The sequence below is a fragment of the Macrotis lagotis genome, chromosome 1 (genome assembly GCF_037893015.1).
Source record: "Macrotis lagotis isolate mMagLag1 chromosome 1, bilby.v1.9.chrom.fasta, whole genome shotgun sequence".
NCBI lineage: Eukaryota > Metazoa > Chordata > Mammalia > Peramelemorphia > Peramelidae > Macrotis > Macrotis lagotis.
This window is the reverse complement of record NC_133658.1, coordinates 435,911,085-435,928,631: the sequence shown is the minus strand read 5'-3', so window position 1 is coordinate 435,928,631 and position 17,547 is coordinate 435,911,085. Positions and strand designations below refer to the sequence as shown.

Here is a 17,547-nt window from a genome sequence, read left to right as displayed (position 1 = left end):
GAGATAGCCCTGGATGTGAGACAGTCAAGGTTAAGTGACTTGCCCAAGTTCACTCAGTCGTAAGTGGCAAGTGTCTGAGGTTGGATTTGGACTCCTGTCCTCCTAACTCCAAGGCCAGTGCTCAATCCACTGAGCTACCTCACTGCCCTAAGGTTCTTGCCTTCAAGGGGCTTATAATCTTTAGAGAAGACAGCATACAAAAGGAAATTGAAAAACTGGGAAGTAGGAGGAAGCATCCAGGAGGAAGCATCCACCATGGGGTACTAAGACACAGAGGCATGGTGTTCCATGAATTTGAAGCCAAACAGCTGCTGATGGAAAATGTAGTTACCAGGGAATTTGTTCAACCCTTTTAAGAGGTAGACTTTGGGAGAAGTTTTAAAGCTTTGCCCTGTAACCTTTCCAATCAGAGGGGAAAGATAATTGAAAGTTAGTTGAGAAAGTATTGAACATCAATTAGATATGTAAAATTAATATGAATCAAGAGTCTAATGTGGCAAGTCAAGAGAGAGCTAATTGAACTTTAGACTGCATTTAATGGGGCTGTTTCAAGGACTAGTCCAGTAATCTGTTCTGATTAAGTCATATTTAGAATTTTGTTTGTGTCAGTGCCCATTGAAGGTCATTTATAAACAGAGAATGTCCAGAGCACAGTTATGAGGATTGTAAGGGACCTTGAGATTATGGTATTGGTTGAAGAAAGTAAGAATGTTTAAATTGAAGAAATATTAGTAGGACACAGTTTCAATTATCTGAAGAGTTGTCTTGTAGAAAAAGGCTTTAATTTGTCCGGTTTGGTTACAATAGATAGAATTAGAAACAATGGACAAAAGTTGTGAAGAAGCAAAATTAGTTGATGTATGCAAATAGGGTGCAAGGACTAGGTTAGTGATGCAGTGGAAGACCAGGGGTTTACTAGAGAGGAGCAAGGTTGCTCAGATCATCTGACTTGTTTCCTGTCTCGATCATCATGCACAAGGAGTTACCTGGCTTCCAACAGAAAATTCTAACATGGAAGATTATAGATATGAAAGAGCATCTCTGGAGCAGAGATAGCTTGTTATAATGGTTTAAGCCCCCCCCCCCAATGGATTATTGTAAGAATTGGAAATCATGTAAATGTCCTTCATTTGGGGAATGGCTTAGCAAACTGTGGTATATGTGTGTCATGGAACACTGTTGTTCTATTAGAAACCAGGAGGGATGGGAATTCAGGGAAGCCTGGAGGGATTTGCATGAACTGATGCTGAGTGAGATGAGAAAAACCAGAAAAACATTGTACACCCTAACAGCAACATGGGGGCAATGATCAACCTTGATGGACTGGCTCATTCTATCAATGCAACAATCAGGGACAATTTGGGGCTCTCTGCAATGGAGAATACCATTTGTATCCAGAGAAAGAACTGTGGAGTTTGAACAAAGACCAAGGACTATTACCTTAAATTTAGGGAAAAAAAACAAACTGCTATCTTATTTTCTGATCTTGCTATCTCTTATACTTTATGTTTCTTCCTTAAGGATATGATTTCTCTCTCATCACACTCAATTTGGATCAGTGTATACCATGGAAACAATGTAAAGACTGACAAATTACCTTCTGTGGGGGGTGGGGAAAGAGAAGTAAGATTATGGGGAAAATTGTAAAACTCAAAATAAATAAAATCTTTAATTTAAAAAAAGAGACTTAGGGAAAAAATAGAAAAAATGGATTATTGCAAAGTATGCATAAGAGAGAGAGAGAGCGCACAATCCCATTTTGTTCATTTCAAAATGGTTTTGATTTGGTTGAAATATAGCAATATATCTAATATTCATGATTTTTATTAGGAACCTTTTACTTGAAAAATAGATCTAATTAGGTTAACAGAAAAGGAGAACAATATTCACCATGACTATAGTGCTGAAAGAGCCAAATTCTAATTTACTTTAATGTTCTCCTGGTCCGGAAGATGATGAAATACCATCCCTCCTTTATAGAAGGTGGGAGATTCTAGGTAAAGAATGTTGCATATATACTTTGATGTGGTTGTTATGTTTGATAGTTTTGCTTTACAGTTTTTCTTTAAAAAGGAAGGGTTCAGTGAAAGAGGTAAGTATGTTGGGAAGTGCCCATAGTATTAGGAATCAATAATAGCTTAAAATATATTTTTAAAATTAAAAACAGAAATTTAACACAATGCCTTGCATATAATACAAAACTCAGTAAGTGTATATAGAATATAATTGTTGAACTTGAGGCTTTACTTACAGTTTTTATTGTTGGGTTTTTTTTATGAAGACAAAACATAATTGACTTGAAGGAAAGAGAAATACCAGAATTGAGGAATAAATTACAGAATGTGAACAGAGATATACAACATCTAAAAGGTGAAATAGAAGAACAAGAGACTCTCTTAGGTACAATAATACCTGAAGAGGAAAGTGCTAAAGCATGTTTAACAGATGTTACTATCATGGAAAGGTTACAGGTATGTAAAAAGTTGCTTTTGGAGGGCATGATAAAACCTCTATAGAATTTTTTTTTTTATAATTTCCTGGTTTCCATTATTTTCATCAGGTGTCCTATACCTATTAACTTGTAGATACAGTGGTCCCTCAAGCTAACTTTTAGATTTGCTCTTACCAGTTCTTTGTCTTGTTCTTCAGTTCCCTTATCCAATTCATTGACCTTTTCCAGCAACTAATTATGGATAAATTTTATATGAGAAGGAAGTGGTCAACATGATGTGATTTTAAATGGAAATACTGAAATACAGCTTATTTTTGACTTTTTGTAAAAATCTTGCATATAATTGTATAAAATGTCTTGTTAGGGATTTCTTCCTGTAGCAGGGCCTTCCATATATAACATGAGAGTTTATATAAAGTTCCATTATAGGATGAGAGTTTATATAAAGTTCAATAAAATGAGAGTTACAGTGCAGTATACTTGCTATTATCCTCATAATCATAACTTTATAATTTCCACATGGTATTAGACATGTAGGTAATCCTACATTCTTTTTCAGGAAAGCTGAAATATTATGACTGAAGGAATTAAATTTTCAAATTTAAAAGAATGCTAAAAAATAAGGAGGTTATGATACTTAGACATTTGATGAATTAACTGAAAATAAAAGAGGATAGGTGAGCAGTACATCAAAAGCAGAACTTCATTGAAGAAGTCTTTGGTTTTGCACTGTATAAAGATGAAATTGGTTAAAAATATTAAATCAAGTTTTCATTTTTTATATTTTCTTTTGTATGTCATTTTCATTTCTAACTGATTTTAATTTACTAATTTTTACATTTCCTAGCATTTATTATTTTATTAACTCAATTTCCTAAAAATTAATTAAGCTTGTAAATCATGGGTCTTTGAGGTTACCATCAGAGTGCAAGGTCTGGCAGGATTTAAAACCTCCCTATATCTCTCTACTTGTTTGTTGATAAACTTCTTGAGAAACTCATATACAATTGGTACCTCCAGTTTTTCTTCTCTTACTCTTTTTCTAAAACTTCTGTATTCTTTCTGACCTTTATCATTCAACTGAAATTGCTCTTGTCATACATCCTAGTGATCTCTTACTTTTTGTCATCTCAACAGTTTTAATACTTTTTTCCATCATCTGGATACTCTGTTCTCTTTAGATTTTTATGACATTCCTTATTCCTGATTTTCTTCCTGTGTATTCCTTCTCAGAAGAAACCTTCTGAGAAGATCTTCCTAGGTCTTCCTCCAGGTCATGGCCTCATGGATATCCCCTAAGAATCTATCTTGTGACCTGTCTATACTATCTTGCTTTGTGATCTCTATATCTAGGCCTAGTTTCTGTCCTGAGCAGGGATCTCACAACACCAATTGCTCTTTGAACATCTTAAATGAGATATCCTATTGACATCTCAAATTTACATATCCAAACACATTATCTTTTTCCTCTGACCATTCCTAACTCCTTTGTTATTGAAGTACAATCATCCTCCCATTCACCTGGGAGTTATCCTAACCTAAGTGTTATCTAGGTTCCTTATTCTCCATCAAAACCTATATCCAATCTACTGCCAAGTCTTGTCATTTCTACCTTCACAAAATCTCTTATATACGAACCTTTCTCTGCTTATATAGTCTTTGCCGCCCTGCTATAGGCTTCTATTATACCTATTCAATTTAAAGATTCTAAATAACAAAATGCATTCCCTGTATTGTACAAAATATTTTTAATGAAATAATTTTATTATATCTAAGATGGAACTTCGAGATGTTGAACGAAAAATTGCACAACAAGTTGCTAAACTACAAGGAGTAGATTTGGATCGAACTGTTCAACAAGTAAACCAGGAAAAGCAAGAAAAGCAGCATAGATTGGACACAGGTAAGACAAAAAAATTCAGTCTTCCCAAAATGGCAACTTTTAGTTTATAAAATGCCTCTTTTACTTATTCATCCTTGTCGACTTTGTCAAATGCTATAGAAAGGCAAATTTCTAAGTCATTTGAGTGGAAAATTAAGAAATCATGACTAAATTTTGAGAGTAATTTCAGGTGATTGATGTGGTTTGAGAAGTGAGTGAAGGAGAGAAACTAAAAGCAACAAGACTGCTTTTTCTAGGAATTACCTGGGAAAGAGTAGAAATAAGAGATGATAACTTGAGGATAGGATCTGGTTAAATATGAATTTTTAAAAGTAGATATGGATGTCTTTGTAGGCAATAGGAATGAGCTAATATGTAGGAAGAGGTTGACTGTTAGAGTATAGTGCCTGAGGGGAGGAGAGGGGCTTAAGGGTGTAAGTGGAAGGATTACTTGTAAGGAAAAAGTTCATCTATTCTCAGAGACTAGAGAATAGAGGGTCATTTTTGACTTCTCACTTACCTTCATCCCACAGATTTAATGACTTATCAAGTCTTGTTGCATCTACCTCCATATCAGTTTCCCTCATATAATCATCACCCTAATTCATATTCTCATTACTTTTCACTTGCACTATTTCACTCCATTTTTTATGTGACTGCCAGAGTTAATTTCTAAATCATGACTCTTCTCAGTAAATTCCACTGACTTCCTTTTTTTAAATTTTTTTTATTTTTAAAGATTTTATTTGAGTTTTGAGTTTTACAATTTTTCTCCCAATCTTACTCTCCCCCCCCCCCCCACGGAAAGCAATCTGTCAGTCTTTATTTTGTTTTCATGTTGTACATTGATCCATATTGAGTGTGATGAGAGAGAAATCACAACCTTAAGGAAGAAACAAAAAGTATAAGAGATAACAAGATCAGACAATAAGATATCTGGTTTTTTTTTTTCTAAATTAAAGGGAATAGTCCTTGAAATTTGTTCAAACTCCACAGCTCTTTATCTGGATACAGATGGTATTCTCCATTGCAGAGAGCCCAAAATTGTCCCTGGTTGTTGCACTGATGGAATGAGCAGCTACCCCTGCTTTTTTCACTTCAGCTGAAGTAAAATATATTTTACCTTTACCCTATATGTATCTCTGTGCTTCAAATGAGTTTCTTGTAAGCAGCAAATTCTAGGATTCTGGTTTTTAATCCACTCTGCTATTCACTTACATTTTAAGGGAGAGTTCATCCCATTCACATTCAAAGTTATGATGACTAATTCTTTATTGCCCTCCATGCTATCTTCCCTCTGTTTGTATTTTTCCCCCCTTCCCCCCTTCCATATTCCCTAGTATTTTGTTTCTGAATATCACCCCCTTCAGTGTGTTTACCCTCCTATATCACCCCCTCCCATTTCATTCCCCTTTCTCTTTTTCCCTTTTCCCTTCCCTTCCTTTTGTTAGTTCCCCTTGTTCCCCTCCCCCCTCCCTTTCTCCATCCCCCTCCCCTTTTCCCCTTTTAATACTTGAAAGGTTAGATGTTTTTTAAATTAACTAAGTATGTGTAAGTTGATTTTAAGCCAAGTCTGATGAGAAGAAGATTCAGGTGTTTCTCATCTCCTCCCTTCTTCCCCTCTATTACCATAGGTATTTTGTACCTCTTAGTGTAATGAGATTTACTCATTCAATCCCCTCCCTCCTCCCCTTCCTGTCCCTCTTTTTAAGGAGGTAGCATTTTTTAGATCATTCTGTCTGAGTCATAGAAAATTCTGAGTATCTGTCACTTCTAGCTAAGTACATTCTATCTAATAGAGTTAAAATTCTTGAGAGTTATTAGAGTCTTTCTCCCAAGTGGGATTGCAGCCAGTTACATCCCATTGGTTAGCAGTCCCGTGGATAGGTCATGAATGTCTCACTTCTGGCTGGGTATATTCTCTCTGTTAGAATTACAATTCTCAAGATTTATGAGAATCTTTTTCCCCATGCTGGGATATAGCTAGTTTCAACTTATTGGATAGCAGTTTTTTTTCTTTTACTGCCCCCCCCCTTTTTTTACTTTTTCATGTGTCTCTTGAACCTCCTGTTTTATGTCCAAATTTTCTATTTAACTCTGGTCTTTTCATCAGGAATTTTTGGGATTCTTCTATTTCATTAAATGTCCATCTTTTTCCCCCTGGAAGAGAAGGCTCAACTTTGTGGGATAGTGGATTCTTGGCTGTGTTCCAAACTCCCTTGCTCTTTCAAATATCTAGTTCCAGGCCCTTTGATCCCTTAGTGTTGATGCAGCCAGGTCCTGCATAATCCTTACTGTGGCTCCTTGATTTAAATTGTTTCTTTCTGGCTGCTTGCAGGATTTTCTCTTTTATCTGATACTTCTGGAGTTTGGCCATATCATTTCTTGGTGTTTTCATTTTAGGATCTTTTTCAGAAGGGGATTGATGTATTCTTTCAATGACTGCTTTGCTGGTTCCATGCTATCAGGACAATTTTCCATCACTAGATCCTGTAATATTAAGTCCAGGATTTTTTTTTTTCTTCAGTGTTTTCAGGAAGTCCAGTAATTCTCAGGTTGCCCCTCCTCGACCTATTTGAGGTCAGTGGTTTTGCTGATGACGTATTTTACATTTTCTTCTATTTTTTTCTATTTTTTGTTTTCGTTTTAACTGGTGCTTACTGTCTCATGAAATCATTAGTTTCTGCAGACTTCATTCTTTCTTTTAGGGAGCAGTTTTCTTCATTAACCTCTTGAAACTCCTTTTCCAGTTGGTCAGTTCTACTTTTGAAAGAGCTTTCCATTTGACCAATTGAGTTTTTGAGAGAATTATTTTCTTTTTACATTTGCCCAATTGAGGATCTGAGAGAATTATTCTCATTTTGTATTTGTCCAATTGATGATCTGAGAGATTTATTCTCATTTTGTATTTGTCCAATTGAGGATCTGAGAGATGTATTCTCATTTTGTATTTGTCCAATTGAGGATCTGAGAGATTTATTTGCATTTTGTATTTGTATTTTCTAAGGATTTGTTTTCGTGTTGCAAGGTATTAATTGTCTCTCCCAAATTTTCCAGTTGATTTTTAAACTCCTTCCTTATTTCTTCAAGGAAGTCTTCTGTGCTGAAGACCAGATCATAGTCTCCTCAGAGGTTCTAGGTCTCTCTGAGTTAGGGACTTTTCCTTCCAAGAATTTGTCTATGGATCCACCTTTCTGCTGACCCTTCTTCATTTTTGCTAAGACCTTGAGTTGGGGAGGGTCTGGTTCACAAGGTCTTGGGATCACTAGAGGCTTTACTCACTGCATGCAATTTCTCTGGCTAGCCAGTAGGAGGTGCTGGTTGCTTTCTCTGGAGTGTCTGTGACCTTGATTGAGGCCTTCTCCCTTAGCTTGAAGGGAGGCATCAAAGCTATAGAATCCTTTTGCCTTCAATCAATGCTGGGCTTTACCCTTGTGTGAGGTCATTCCTCTCCCTATTGTCAGCTGGGCTGGTTCTTCTGCTCACACATCTGTGCCTGAGGTAGAAGGAGTCTGCTATTGTTTGTTCTGGGAAGGGGCCTCAGCTGCAATGGAGGCGTGGACTCAGAGTTCCTTAGACCTGAGGAGCCCAGGGATGGTGTCTGCAGCTCTCCTGCACCAGAACTCTCCCCCCAGCCCTGTTGATAAACTCCAGAGTGTCAGCGCCAACACCAGCTCCTCTGCTCCCTAGTTGACTCAAGCCCCCGCCATCTAGCCCCACTGTTGATCCAGCAGGTTCATCTTTCAGGCCCTCAGAGTCCCTGGCTCCAATTCAGCCACTAATCTGGCTGATCCACCCTCTGCGCCCAGACTCACGCCCGGATTTGCCCAAGGCTGCTGCGGGAGACAAATCCTGAGGTAGATTTTCTTTCTCCTGGCTTTTCTTTCTGGGTTTTGTGGGTTGGATTTCTGTTAAGAGGTTTGTTTCATATGATAGATGGGGAAAGATCAGGAGACTTTAGAACTGTGCCTGTCTTCTCTCCATCTCTTGGCCAGAAGTCCACTGACTTTCTTGATGTTCCTCATACAGTGTCTGTGACAACAACAACAAAAATAATAATGCTTTTAAACGAATTACTTAATATATAGCCTGACAGGACTTTTTTATGTAACACTTCAAAGTTTATGAAGAATTTTTTTAAAAAAAATTTCCATAAGTCATGTGGTAAAAGAAGACCAAAAAAATCCTTAAGAAAAATAAAGTAGGGGTGGCTAGGTGGCTCAGTGGATAAAGCACCGGCCCTGGAGTCAGGAGTACCTGGGTTTAAATCCGGTCTCAGACACTTAATAATAATTACCTAGCTGTGTGGCCTTGGGCAAGCCATTTAACCGTTACTATTTGCCTTGCAAAAAAAAATTGGGGGGAGGCTAGGTGGCTCAGTGGATAGAGCACTGGCCTTGGAGTCAGGAGTACCTGCATTCAAATCTGGCCTCAGACACTTAATAATTACCTAGCCATGTGGCCTTGAGCAAGCCACTTTGCCCCATTGCCTTGCAAAACTAAAATAAAAATAGAGTAGGGGCAGCTAGGTGGTGCAGTGGATAAAGCACTGGCCCCTGAGTCAGGAGTACCTGGTTTCAAATCCGGTCTCAGACACTTAATATTTACCTAGCTGTGTGGCCTTGGGCAAGCCACTTAACCCCATTTGCCTTGCAAAAAAAATGAAAATAAAGTTAAAAAAAAGAATGTTTCAGTCTGTATCCAGACACTATCAGTTCTTTCTCTGGGAAAATTTTTCATCATAAGTTCTTTAGAGTCTTGGATATTTGTACTGCTGAGAATAGTTAAATCATTTTCCAATGTTACTGTTACTTTGTATCACGTGTATATCTTTCTTGATTTTTCTGAGAGCATCCAGATCAGCATTTTTTTCTCAAAGGCATTTATTCCAAAGGATTAGCAAAAATGATAATTACAAATCTTTCTCTTGATAATCCTAAAATTTGTTCTCCCCCAAATGGACACCATTGAGGAGAGTGCCCCAAACTTCAAGTAATGTGTTAATAAGGGATTTGTGCAAAAAAATGCATATGGCCAGGGCAATTCACATAGTGCATAGTTTTCATGTCTTTTCATGCTTCTAACTTCTGTATTATTGTAATTCTTGGCTAGGGTGCTTTTTCCCCCCCCAAGTATAATTTTGGTTTATTTATTTTATGTTATTACAATAATTTTGTTACAAGAGTAAACATAACCCCCCCCCCCCCAGAAGATGAGAAACCTCAAGAATAGTGAGAAAGAGGAAAAAAATGTACTTCAGTCCATGTTCGGATTCCAATGGCTCTGTCTCTGGGTTGAGTTGTCTTCTTTATCATAAGTCCACCAGAGAAGTTGCTTCAATATTTTTTCCACAGTTGCTATTACTAGCCATATTTCTCTCCACTCTATTCCTCCCCACTCTCATTTATTCAATTCTCTCTCTCCTTTCATCCTGTCCCTGTCCAAAAATGTGTTGTATCTGAGTACCCTCTCCCACAATCTTCCCTCTCTTCTATCACCTAATCCCCCTTTCCCTCCCCCATTCCCCTTTATCCCATCTCTCTCTTCTCATTTTTCCTCTAGTGTGAGCTAGATTTCTATACCCTATTAAATGTGTATGTTATTCTTCTCTGAGCCATTTCTGATGAGAATGAAGGCTCACTCATTCCCGCATTCCGTTCCATTCCATTGAGAAAACTTTTCTTGACTCTTATGTAAAATTTCTTAGCTCCTTCTTCCTCTCCTTTCTCTTCCTCCCAGTACTTCCCTTTATCACCTATTGACTCCATCTTTTTACTATATTATACCATTATATTCCGCTCCTTCCTTTGCCCTGTCTATATAGGCTCCTTCAAACAGCTCTTATAAATGAGAAAGTTCTTATGAGTTATCAATATCTTCTTCCCATGCAGAAATACAAACAGTTCAATATCATTAAGTTCCTCATAGTGAGTCCTTCTCTTCCACCCCCTCTATGGCTTACTAGAGTCCTGTACTTGAAGATCAAACTTACTGTTCAGCTGTTGTTGTTTCAATAGGAAAGTTTGAAAGTCCCTTGTTTCATTGAAAGTCCATCTTTTCCCCTGAAAGATGATGTTCAGTTTTGCTGGGTAGTTGATTTTTTTTTTTTTTTAGGTTTTTGCAAGGCAAATGGGGTTAAGTGGCTTGCCCAAGGCCACACAGCTAGGTAATTATTAAGTGTCTTAGACTGGATTTGAAGCCAGGTACTACTGACTCCAAGGCCGGTGCTTTATCCACTATGCCACCTAGCCACCCAGGTAGTTGATTCTTGATTGTAAACCAAAATCATTTCCCTTCCAGAATATCAAATTCCAAGCCCTATGAGCCCTTAATGTAGATACTGCCAGATGCTGTGTAATCCTGACTGTGGAGCCTTGGTAGTTGAATTGTTTATTTCTGGCAGCTTTTAGTATTTTCTCTTTGACTTGGGAGTTTTGGAATTTGGTTATAATATTCCTGGAAGTTTTTCTTTTGAGATCTCTTTCAGGAGGTGACTAGTGAATTCCCTCAATTTCTATTTTACTCTCTACTTCTGTGATCTCAGGGCAATTTTGCTGTATTATTTCTTGAAAAATAAAGTCTAGGCTCTTTTCCTGGTCATGACTTTCAGGCAGTCCAATAATTTTTAAATTATTTTTTCTGGATCTCTTTTCAAGGCCAGTTGTTTTTCCAGTGAGATATTTCATTTTCTTCTAATTTTTGGCTTTTTTTGGGGGAAGAGTTTTATTTCTTCCTGATTTCTCACAAAGTCATCAGTTTTCTTTAGTTCCATTCTACATTTGAAGGAGTTATTTTCTTCAGAGACCTTTTTTATCTCCTTTTCCAGCTGGCCAATTCTGATTTTAAAGGCATTCTCCTCATTTGCCTTGTATTTTGCTTTTTTTCCATTTGGTCTAAACTGGTTTTTAACATATTATTTTCTTTAACATATTATATTCCTTTCACCAAGCTGCTGATTTGGTTTTCATGATTTTTCTGCATCACTCTGATTTATCCTCCCAATTTTTCCTCCACCTCCCACCTCCCTTAATTACTTTTCAAAGTCTTTTTTGAGCTCATCCATAGTTTGAGCCCATTTTCTATTTTTCTTGGAGGTTTTGGATATGGAAGCTTCAATTTTGTGTTTTGATCTTCCATGGGACTCAAGTAATTTTCTATGGTCAGATTCTTCTTTTTCTGTTGTTTACTCATGTCCTCAGCCCAAGACTAATTTACAGCATTTCCAACGTTTGGGGCTTTTTTGGGATACCCCACTGGGAACTTTCTTCAAGGTCTTACGCTCTCTTCCTTGTGTTTTGTTATGTAGATGACCACAGGTACTCCCCTCTGCCCTGCTATCTTAGTATGGATGGCCAAACTGCAACCTGGACCTGAGTGTAGGTGAACAACAGAGGCCTGCCCCAGAGAGAGCAGAGAGATTTCTGTAGTCTCCCCTGATCCCCTTACCTTCTGTGGGCTGTGCTCTGGAAGTGCAGGCTGATTTCTCCCGATTCTTGCTGCAGGTTCTGCAACCAGTGCTCCTCACTCCACATTCATTCTGGTGTAGCAGAGTTCTCTCACAGCCCCCTCAAGCTGTTCCTTGTGATCTCTGGGCTGGGCTGGGCTGGGCTGGGCTGGGCTGGGCTGGGCTGGGCTGCACCAGCTCTTGGTCCTGGTGAAACAGACCTTTCCTTCAGAGCCTCTAAGCTATCTTGGACTGGGAGAATGTATCACTCATTCTTTCTGTGGGTTCTGTCCCTCTAAATTTTGGCTAGAGTCTTAATTTGACAGCTTTTGGAATTTTGGAGGGGAAGGAGTTCCCAGGAAATACTGCCTTCATGCTGCCATCTTGGCTCCACCGACAGGACTTTTTGCTGAAAATTGACTTCTAATATTTTCCTTGATTTATAATGTAAATGTTGAGTGATGCAATATTTTCACTTTTGATGGCATCCATTATTTTCATTGTAGTTTCCAGTAAAATTGAGTTGAATCGTAAGCTTATACAGGATCAACAAGAACAAATCCAACAGCTAAAAAGTACGGTAAATGAACTTAAATCAGAAAAACTTCAGATATCTAGTAATTTGCAACGTCGACAGCAACTGGAGGAACAGACAGTAGAATTGACTACAGAAGTTCAGTCCTTACATCGAGAAATAAAAGTAAGAATATATAAATTGATATGCAATATATGTGAAAATACTTTGGAAACTACCAAGCAATTATTATTTGATTTTTCCCCTGGTTTACCCCTTCAGTTTTCAAGATGACTTAAGGGAAGAAATGAAAAATGTCTTCTATTATTTAAGACCTATTTTGTGGAAGAAGGTATAAATGTATTTTGGTTCGAGAGGGCAGTAAATAGGATCAGTGTCGAGCTGAGACAGCAAGTTTCAGCTCAATGTAAAGAATCAATTCCTAACAATTAAGTTGTCAAAGATGTCGATTCATTTTTACAGAGTAAATTTCCCATTATTTAAGTAAAGCCTGTATGACCACCTGTTAGGGATTAGAATTCCTGCTTCGGTTAGATTAGACCTAGGGTCTTTAACTACTTTTATGTTAGGGAATTCCTTTGGCAATCTAGTTAAGCCTACTAGATCCTGTTTCAGAATGATAAAACAAAAATATAGGATTACGAAGAAAACTACTTACTTTATTAGACTCTTATGAAAATATCTTATAAAACAGTGTCATAATCATGCATCTTAGATTAAGAACTCTTAGTCTTCTGGTTGTTTTCAACTCTTAAACTTCTGGGATTGTGTTACAACTTGAGATATTAAACCATTTTAAGTTGAATTTAAATGTTTACTATCGAAGTTGTTATATTCATTAAACTTGGCAAGTATTACTTAAATGTCTTTATAGTTCTGTGTGGGAACTTTCCTGGTGAAGTCCTCTCAGGGTTAAGAAATATTTTTGTCAAGAAAACCTTGCATTCCAAAGAAGACTCAGAGTCACTTGCTTTATGGTAATACTATTTTTGCAAACTGGAAGGACATCCTGCCCATAGACATTATTTCATTTTAGTTGAGATAATTATGAAGGTCCTAAATTACCTTACCATTCGGTGAGAAAAATATGAAAACATTTCATGTTTTCTTTGTGTCTATTGCTGGGATAAATTTCAGTGAATAGATTGTACCCCCTCAAAAGCCCAGCCAATGGACTAAAGGAGAGGAGGTTTAGGGAGAAGTGGGGTGATGGTGGGGGGACTCTGTATATTTTTTCTTGACTGTACTTTAGATACAGCTCTCTGACTCTTGCCACTTTTGGTGTGAGATTTTTGAGTCTGCTGTTTCTTGAGAAAGCAAATGAAACTTTCTTTTCTTCAGATCTAGTCTCTGAAGACTATGTAGATTATCAAGAACAAGGCACAAACAAATGAAGGCTACCATCTCACCCATAAAACTGCTGTACCTATTAAAAAATCTCTGTTAAATTAGCACCAAGAATCATCCCAGAGACATTTCATAGTAAAGATCATGGAATAATATGAAGCCACTCTTCCTTAATGCTTTTTTTTTTTTTCTTTTTTTTTTTTTAGGATTCAAAAGAACAACTATGTCCTTTGGAAGCCACTCTGGGAAAACTGCAGCAAGAAAAAGAAGAATTAATTAACAAAAAGAATACAAGTAACAGTGCTGTGCAGGAAAAAGTAAGACTTCATTTGGAAAAATTGTGTATTCTTTTTTCATGAAATTACTTTTTGCCTTAAAGTATTCATGAACAGTTTCCTCCTTTTTCAAATGATAGTGCTCAATTAGATGATCTCTGAGGTGTTTTTGGTACTAATTATTTTGTGATTCTAGTAGTTCTGTTTAGATTATTTTTGTCTTGGGGTCTTATGTTCTCTTGGTCCATCCTGTGTTTTTGGCTGAATTTTTAAAAAGGTTTGCAGCAAAACACAGTGTCTGCTGAATCTAACTCACTAATCTGAAGAAGCTTTGAGCATAGACCTGGAAATAAGTCAAAAGTGTGTTGTTGAAGGATCAACCTCTATTAAAATATTAGGGAAAGCTAGATTCATCACAATAGGTTGACTAAGAGTATCCATACTATTAAAACAACCAATCTTTCAGTGTACCTTTGCTTATACAAATCCTCTAATGGACTTCTGATCTATTGATTCAATTCCTTCCATTGATACAGATAGCGGTCCCATATGGTTCTTGTCTGTCTTCTCCCAAAAGTTTGTCACAGGGGATCCACTCAGTTGGTTGGTTGCCTAAAGGACTTATGTTCAAAAGAACCTATAAAACTTACATTGAGCAAACATCTGACTTAATTAGAAATGGAGAAAGATGGTTGACAAAGACAATATTAAGTTAGGATATGAACTTCTTTATAAAATCTTATTTAAAAGGATGATATATGATTTTGAACTGTATTGTCCTTAAAAGAAAAGCAAACTTGTTTACATTGAAAAAATACTTTCATTTAAGTTTATCATAGTTATAATGGCAGATTTAATCATGATCTCATAATCTCATCATATTGGATTTTTGCAATTTAGGGAAATATGAAATATTAGGGTTAACAGGGTTTGGGATTATTGGTTGAATCCTCCATTTTAGGAAATGAGGGTTTGAGAATGGGGTCATAACCAATGCAAAGCAGTGCAACAAGTTGAAACCTAACTTCTAGTCTTAGCTTGGCTTCAGTTCAATTCTATGTATACCCAGACATATCAAGAATTTCATGAGGGAAATAATTGTTTTTAATGCTTTGAATATCTCTGTGTGCTATGCTAAGAAATGGTTTAAACTAATGAATTAATGTCTTCCCACAGTTAAATGATATCAAAGAGAAGGTTAAAAACATCTCTAATTATATGAAAGACATTGAGAACTATATTCAAGATGGAAAAGACAGCTATAAAATGGTAATTTAAAACCTAAAAATAATTTTAATAAGCTTAAGAAAATTTCCATATACTTACAAATTTCTCTTTTTTGTAGCAAAAAGAAGCTGAACTCAATAAAGTAATAAGTCAGTTAAATGAATGTGAAAAACAGAAAGATAAAATAAGTAAGGAAATGGGAACAATGAGGCAAGACATTGATATGCAAAAGGTAGGTATTCTTTGTAGCCTTTGACTTAATGATAAGGCATAAGCCATGTAATTTAAATGATGAGAAGGTTTGAACTAGCTTTCCATATTACATATTTCTTAAAAGTGGTTTGTAAAATAAATACTTCATATCAAATCATTTTTCTTCTGATATTTATTTACAGTTAATATTTTTACAAGAGCAAAAGGTTTATCTCTGAGATTTAAGATCATATATCTAGAAGGGATTCCAGAAACCTCCACTTCATTTTACAGATGAGGAAATGGGTACCAAAGGAAGTTATGTGACTTTCTAAAACCACACAAATAGTGTCAGAGCCATAACTTGAGCCCAATTCTAATGTCTCCAGAGCTAGAGCTCTTTAACTAAAGTTGTCTATGGACATCCATTAGACTTTTGCTTCTGTTGTTTTTACCATGAATTTGTTGTTTTTATCATGTTTTAATGCTTGATTTAACTGATTAGTTTATCAAGTCATCCTTTCTTTTAGAAATGCTTATAGGGGCGGCCAGGTGGCGCAGTGGATAGAGCACTGGTCCTGGAATCAGGAGTACCTGAGTTCAGAGCTGGCCTCAGATAACTTAATAATTGCCTGGCTGTGTGACCATTGCCTTGCAAAAAAGAAAGCAAACAAAAAAAAGAATCCAAAAAAAAAAAAAGAAATACTTATAAAATAAGTTTATCTATGAAAACTGTCTCAGTAAGCTTGTCTTCATCTCCCTTAAACATAGGTCCAAAAGTTTCTAAGGATATGATGAAATGTCAAATTTATAGAGGATTTCTGCTGTAATTTTTAATGTATCTTATATGACTTTGTGAAAATTGAATCAAATGCATAACAGAATATTATAGGTTTTAATGAAATGTATAAAAATATTTTGCAACTTTTGAAGCGATTGCTTACTTAAATAGGAAACTCAGTGAAATTTAAAAAATCATTGACTTTTTATGAGTTGGTTGCTAAATCATACAGAGGTGAGAAGATATTAGTATAATTGCTACAATCAAATCTTGGACAAGATGTTAGAAAATATTTAGAGGCAGGAAGACCTGAATTTAAATCTGGTGTTCAAACAGTAACTGGGTGACCCCCATATGAGTCACCAGACTTCTGACTTCACAAGAATAGGAATCATTCAGGTACCTGAAAGAAAGATGTTTAATAAATGATTGATCCAAAAAGAGATACCTGAACTAAAAACTTTGAAGGAAGCTAAACATTCTAAGAGGTGGAAGAATAGGGCATTTCAGACATGAAGGACAGTCTTGCAAATCTACAGAGATAAAAGATGGAATGCCAATTTAGGGGAAAAACTAGTGAGCTAATTTCTTTAACATAGAGTATACCCAGGGGGATCATATAAGTGAAGTCTGGGAATGGAAGTGGAAAGCAGATTGGGGGAGGGGCCTTAAATACCACCAGACTGTTCAATTATCTATTTAGGCTATTCAATTATCTATCTATATGTCCACATATATAAACTTATATACACATATACAGATAGTGAATATATAGATATATGTATATGTCTGTGTGTGTGTGTGTGTGTGTGTGTGTATAGGTAGGCAGTAGGTAGCCACTGAAGGTTTTTGAGCACAGATTTGACATGTTGATGGTTGATGTGGAGAGAGAGAGATTTGGGAGAAGACCTATTAAGAGTCCAAGTGTAAGATGATAGGAGTCTGAATTTGGGGAGTGATTGTATAATGGAGAAGTTGTTGTAGAAGTAGAATCAATAAAATCTAGTAACTGGTTGAATATGGGCAGGGAAAGAGAAGAATCAAAAAGGAGGTTCTATAGTTAGGTAACTGGAAAGGATAGTACTTTATTTCTCAATGAAAGTAGGTATGTTTGGGTTTGGTCAATTTTACTTTTTTGTCTTTTTTTTTTTTTTTTTTTTTAGGTTTTTGCAAGGCAAATGGGGTTAAGTGGCTTGTCCAAGGTCTCACAGCTCAGTCATTATTAAGTGTCTGAGGTCAGATTTGAACCCAGGTACTCCTGACTCCAGGGCCGGTGCTCTATCCACTGCACCACCTAGTCACCCTGGTCAATTTTACTTTTAAAGGAGTTGATTTCTTTTTTCCATTTGACCAACTTTACTTTTATAGCTATTGCTTTCTTCAGTCAATTTTTCATGATTCTCCTGCATGAC

The 17,547-nt window shown here is 36.5% G+C and overlaps 1 protein-coding gene across 1 annotated transcript in view; it reads left to right on the top strand.

Moving 5' to 3' along the window:
* RAD50 (RAD50 double strand break repair protein) overlaps positions 1-17,547 on the top strand; it is an 80,860-nt gene that overhangs the window by 38,069 nt on the left and 25,244 nt on the right. Inside the window, exons 15-20 of the mRNA XM_074213270.1 lie at positions 2,282-2,471; positions 4,229-4,355; positions 12,285-12,478; positions 13,867-13,977; positions 15,112-15,204; positions 15,281-15,394. Coding sequence (XP_074069371.1) covers positions 2,282-2,471; positions 4,229-4,355; positions 12,285-12,478; positions 13,867-13,977; positions 15,112-15,204; positions 15,281-15,394 — 829 coding nt within the window. The remainder of the gene's footprint in view (positions 1-2,281; positions 2,472-4,228; positions 4,356-12,284; positions 12,479-13,866; positions 13,978-15,111; positions 15,205-15,280; positions 15,395-17,547) is intronic.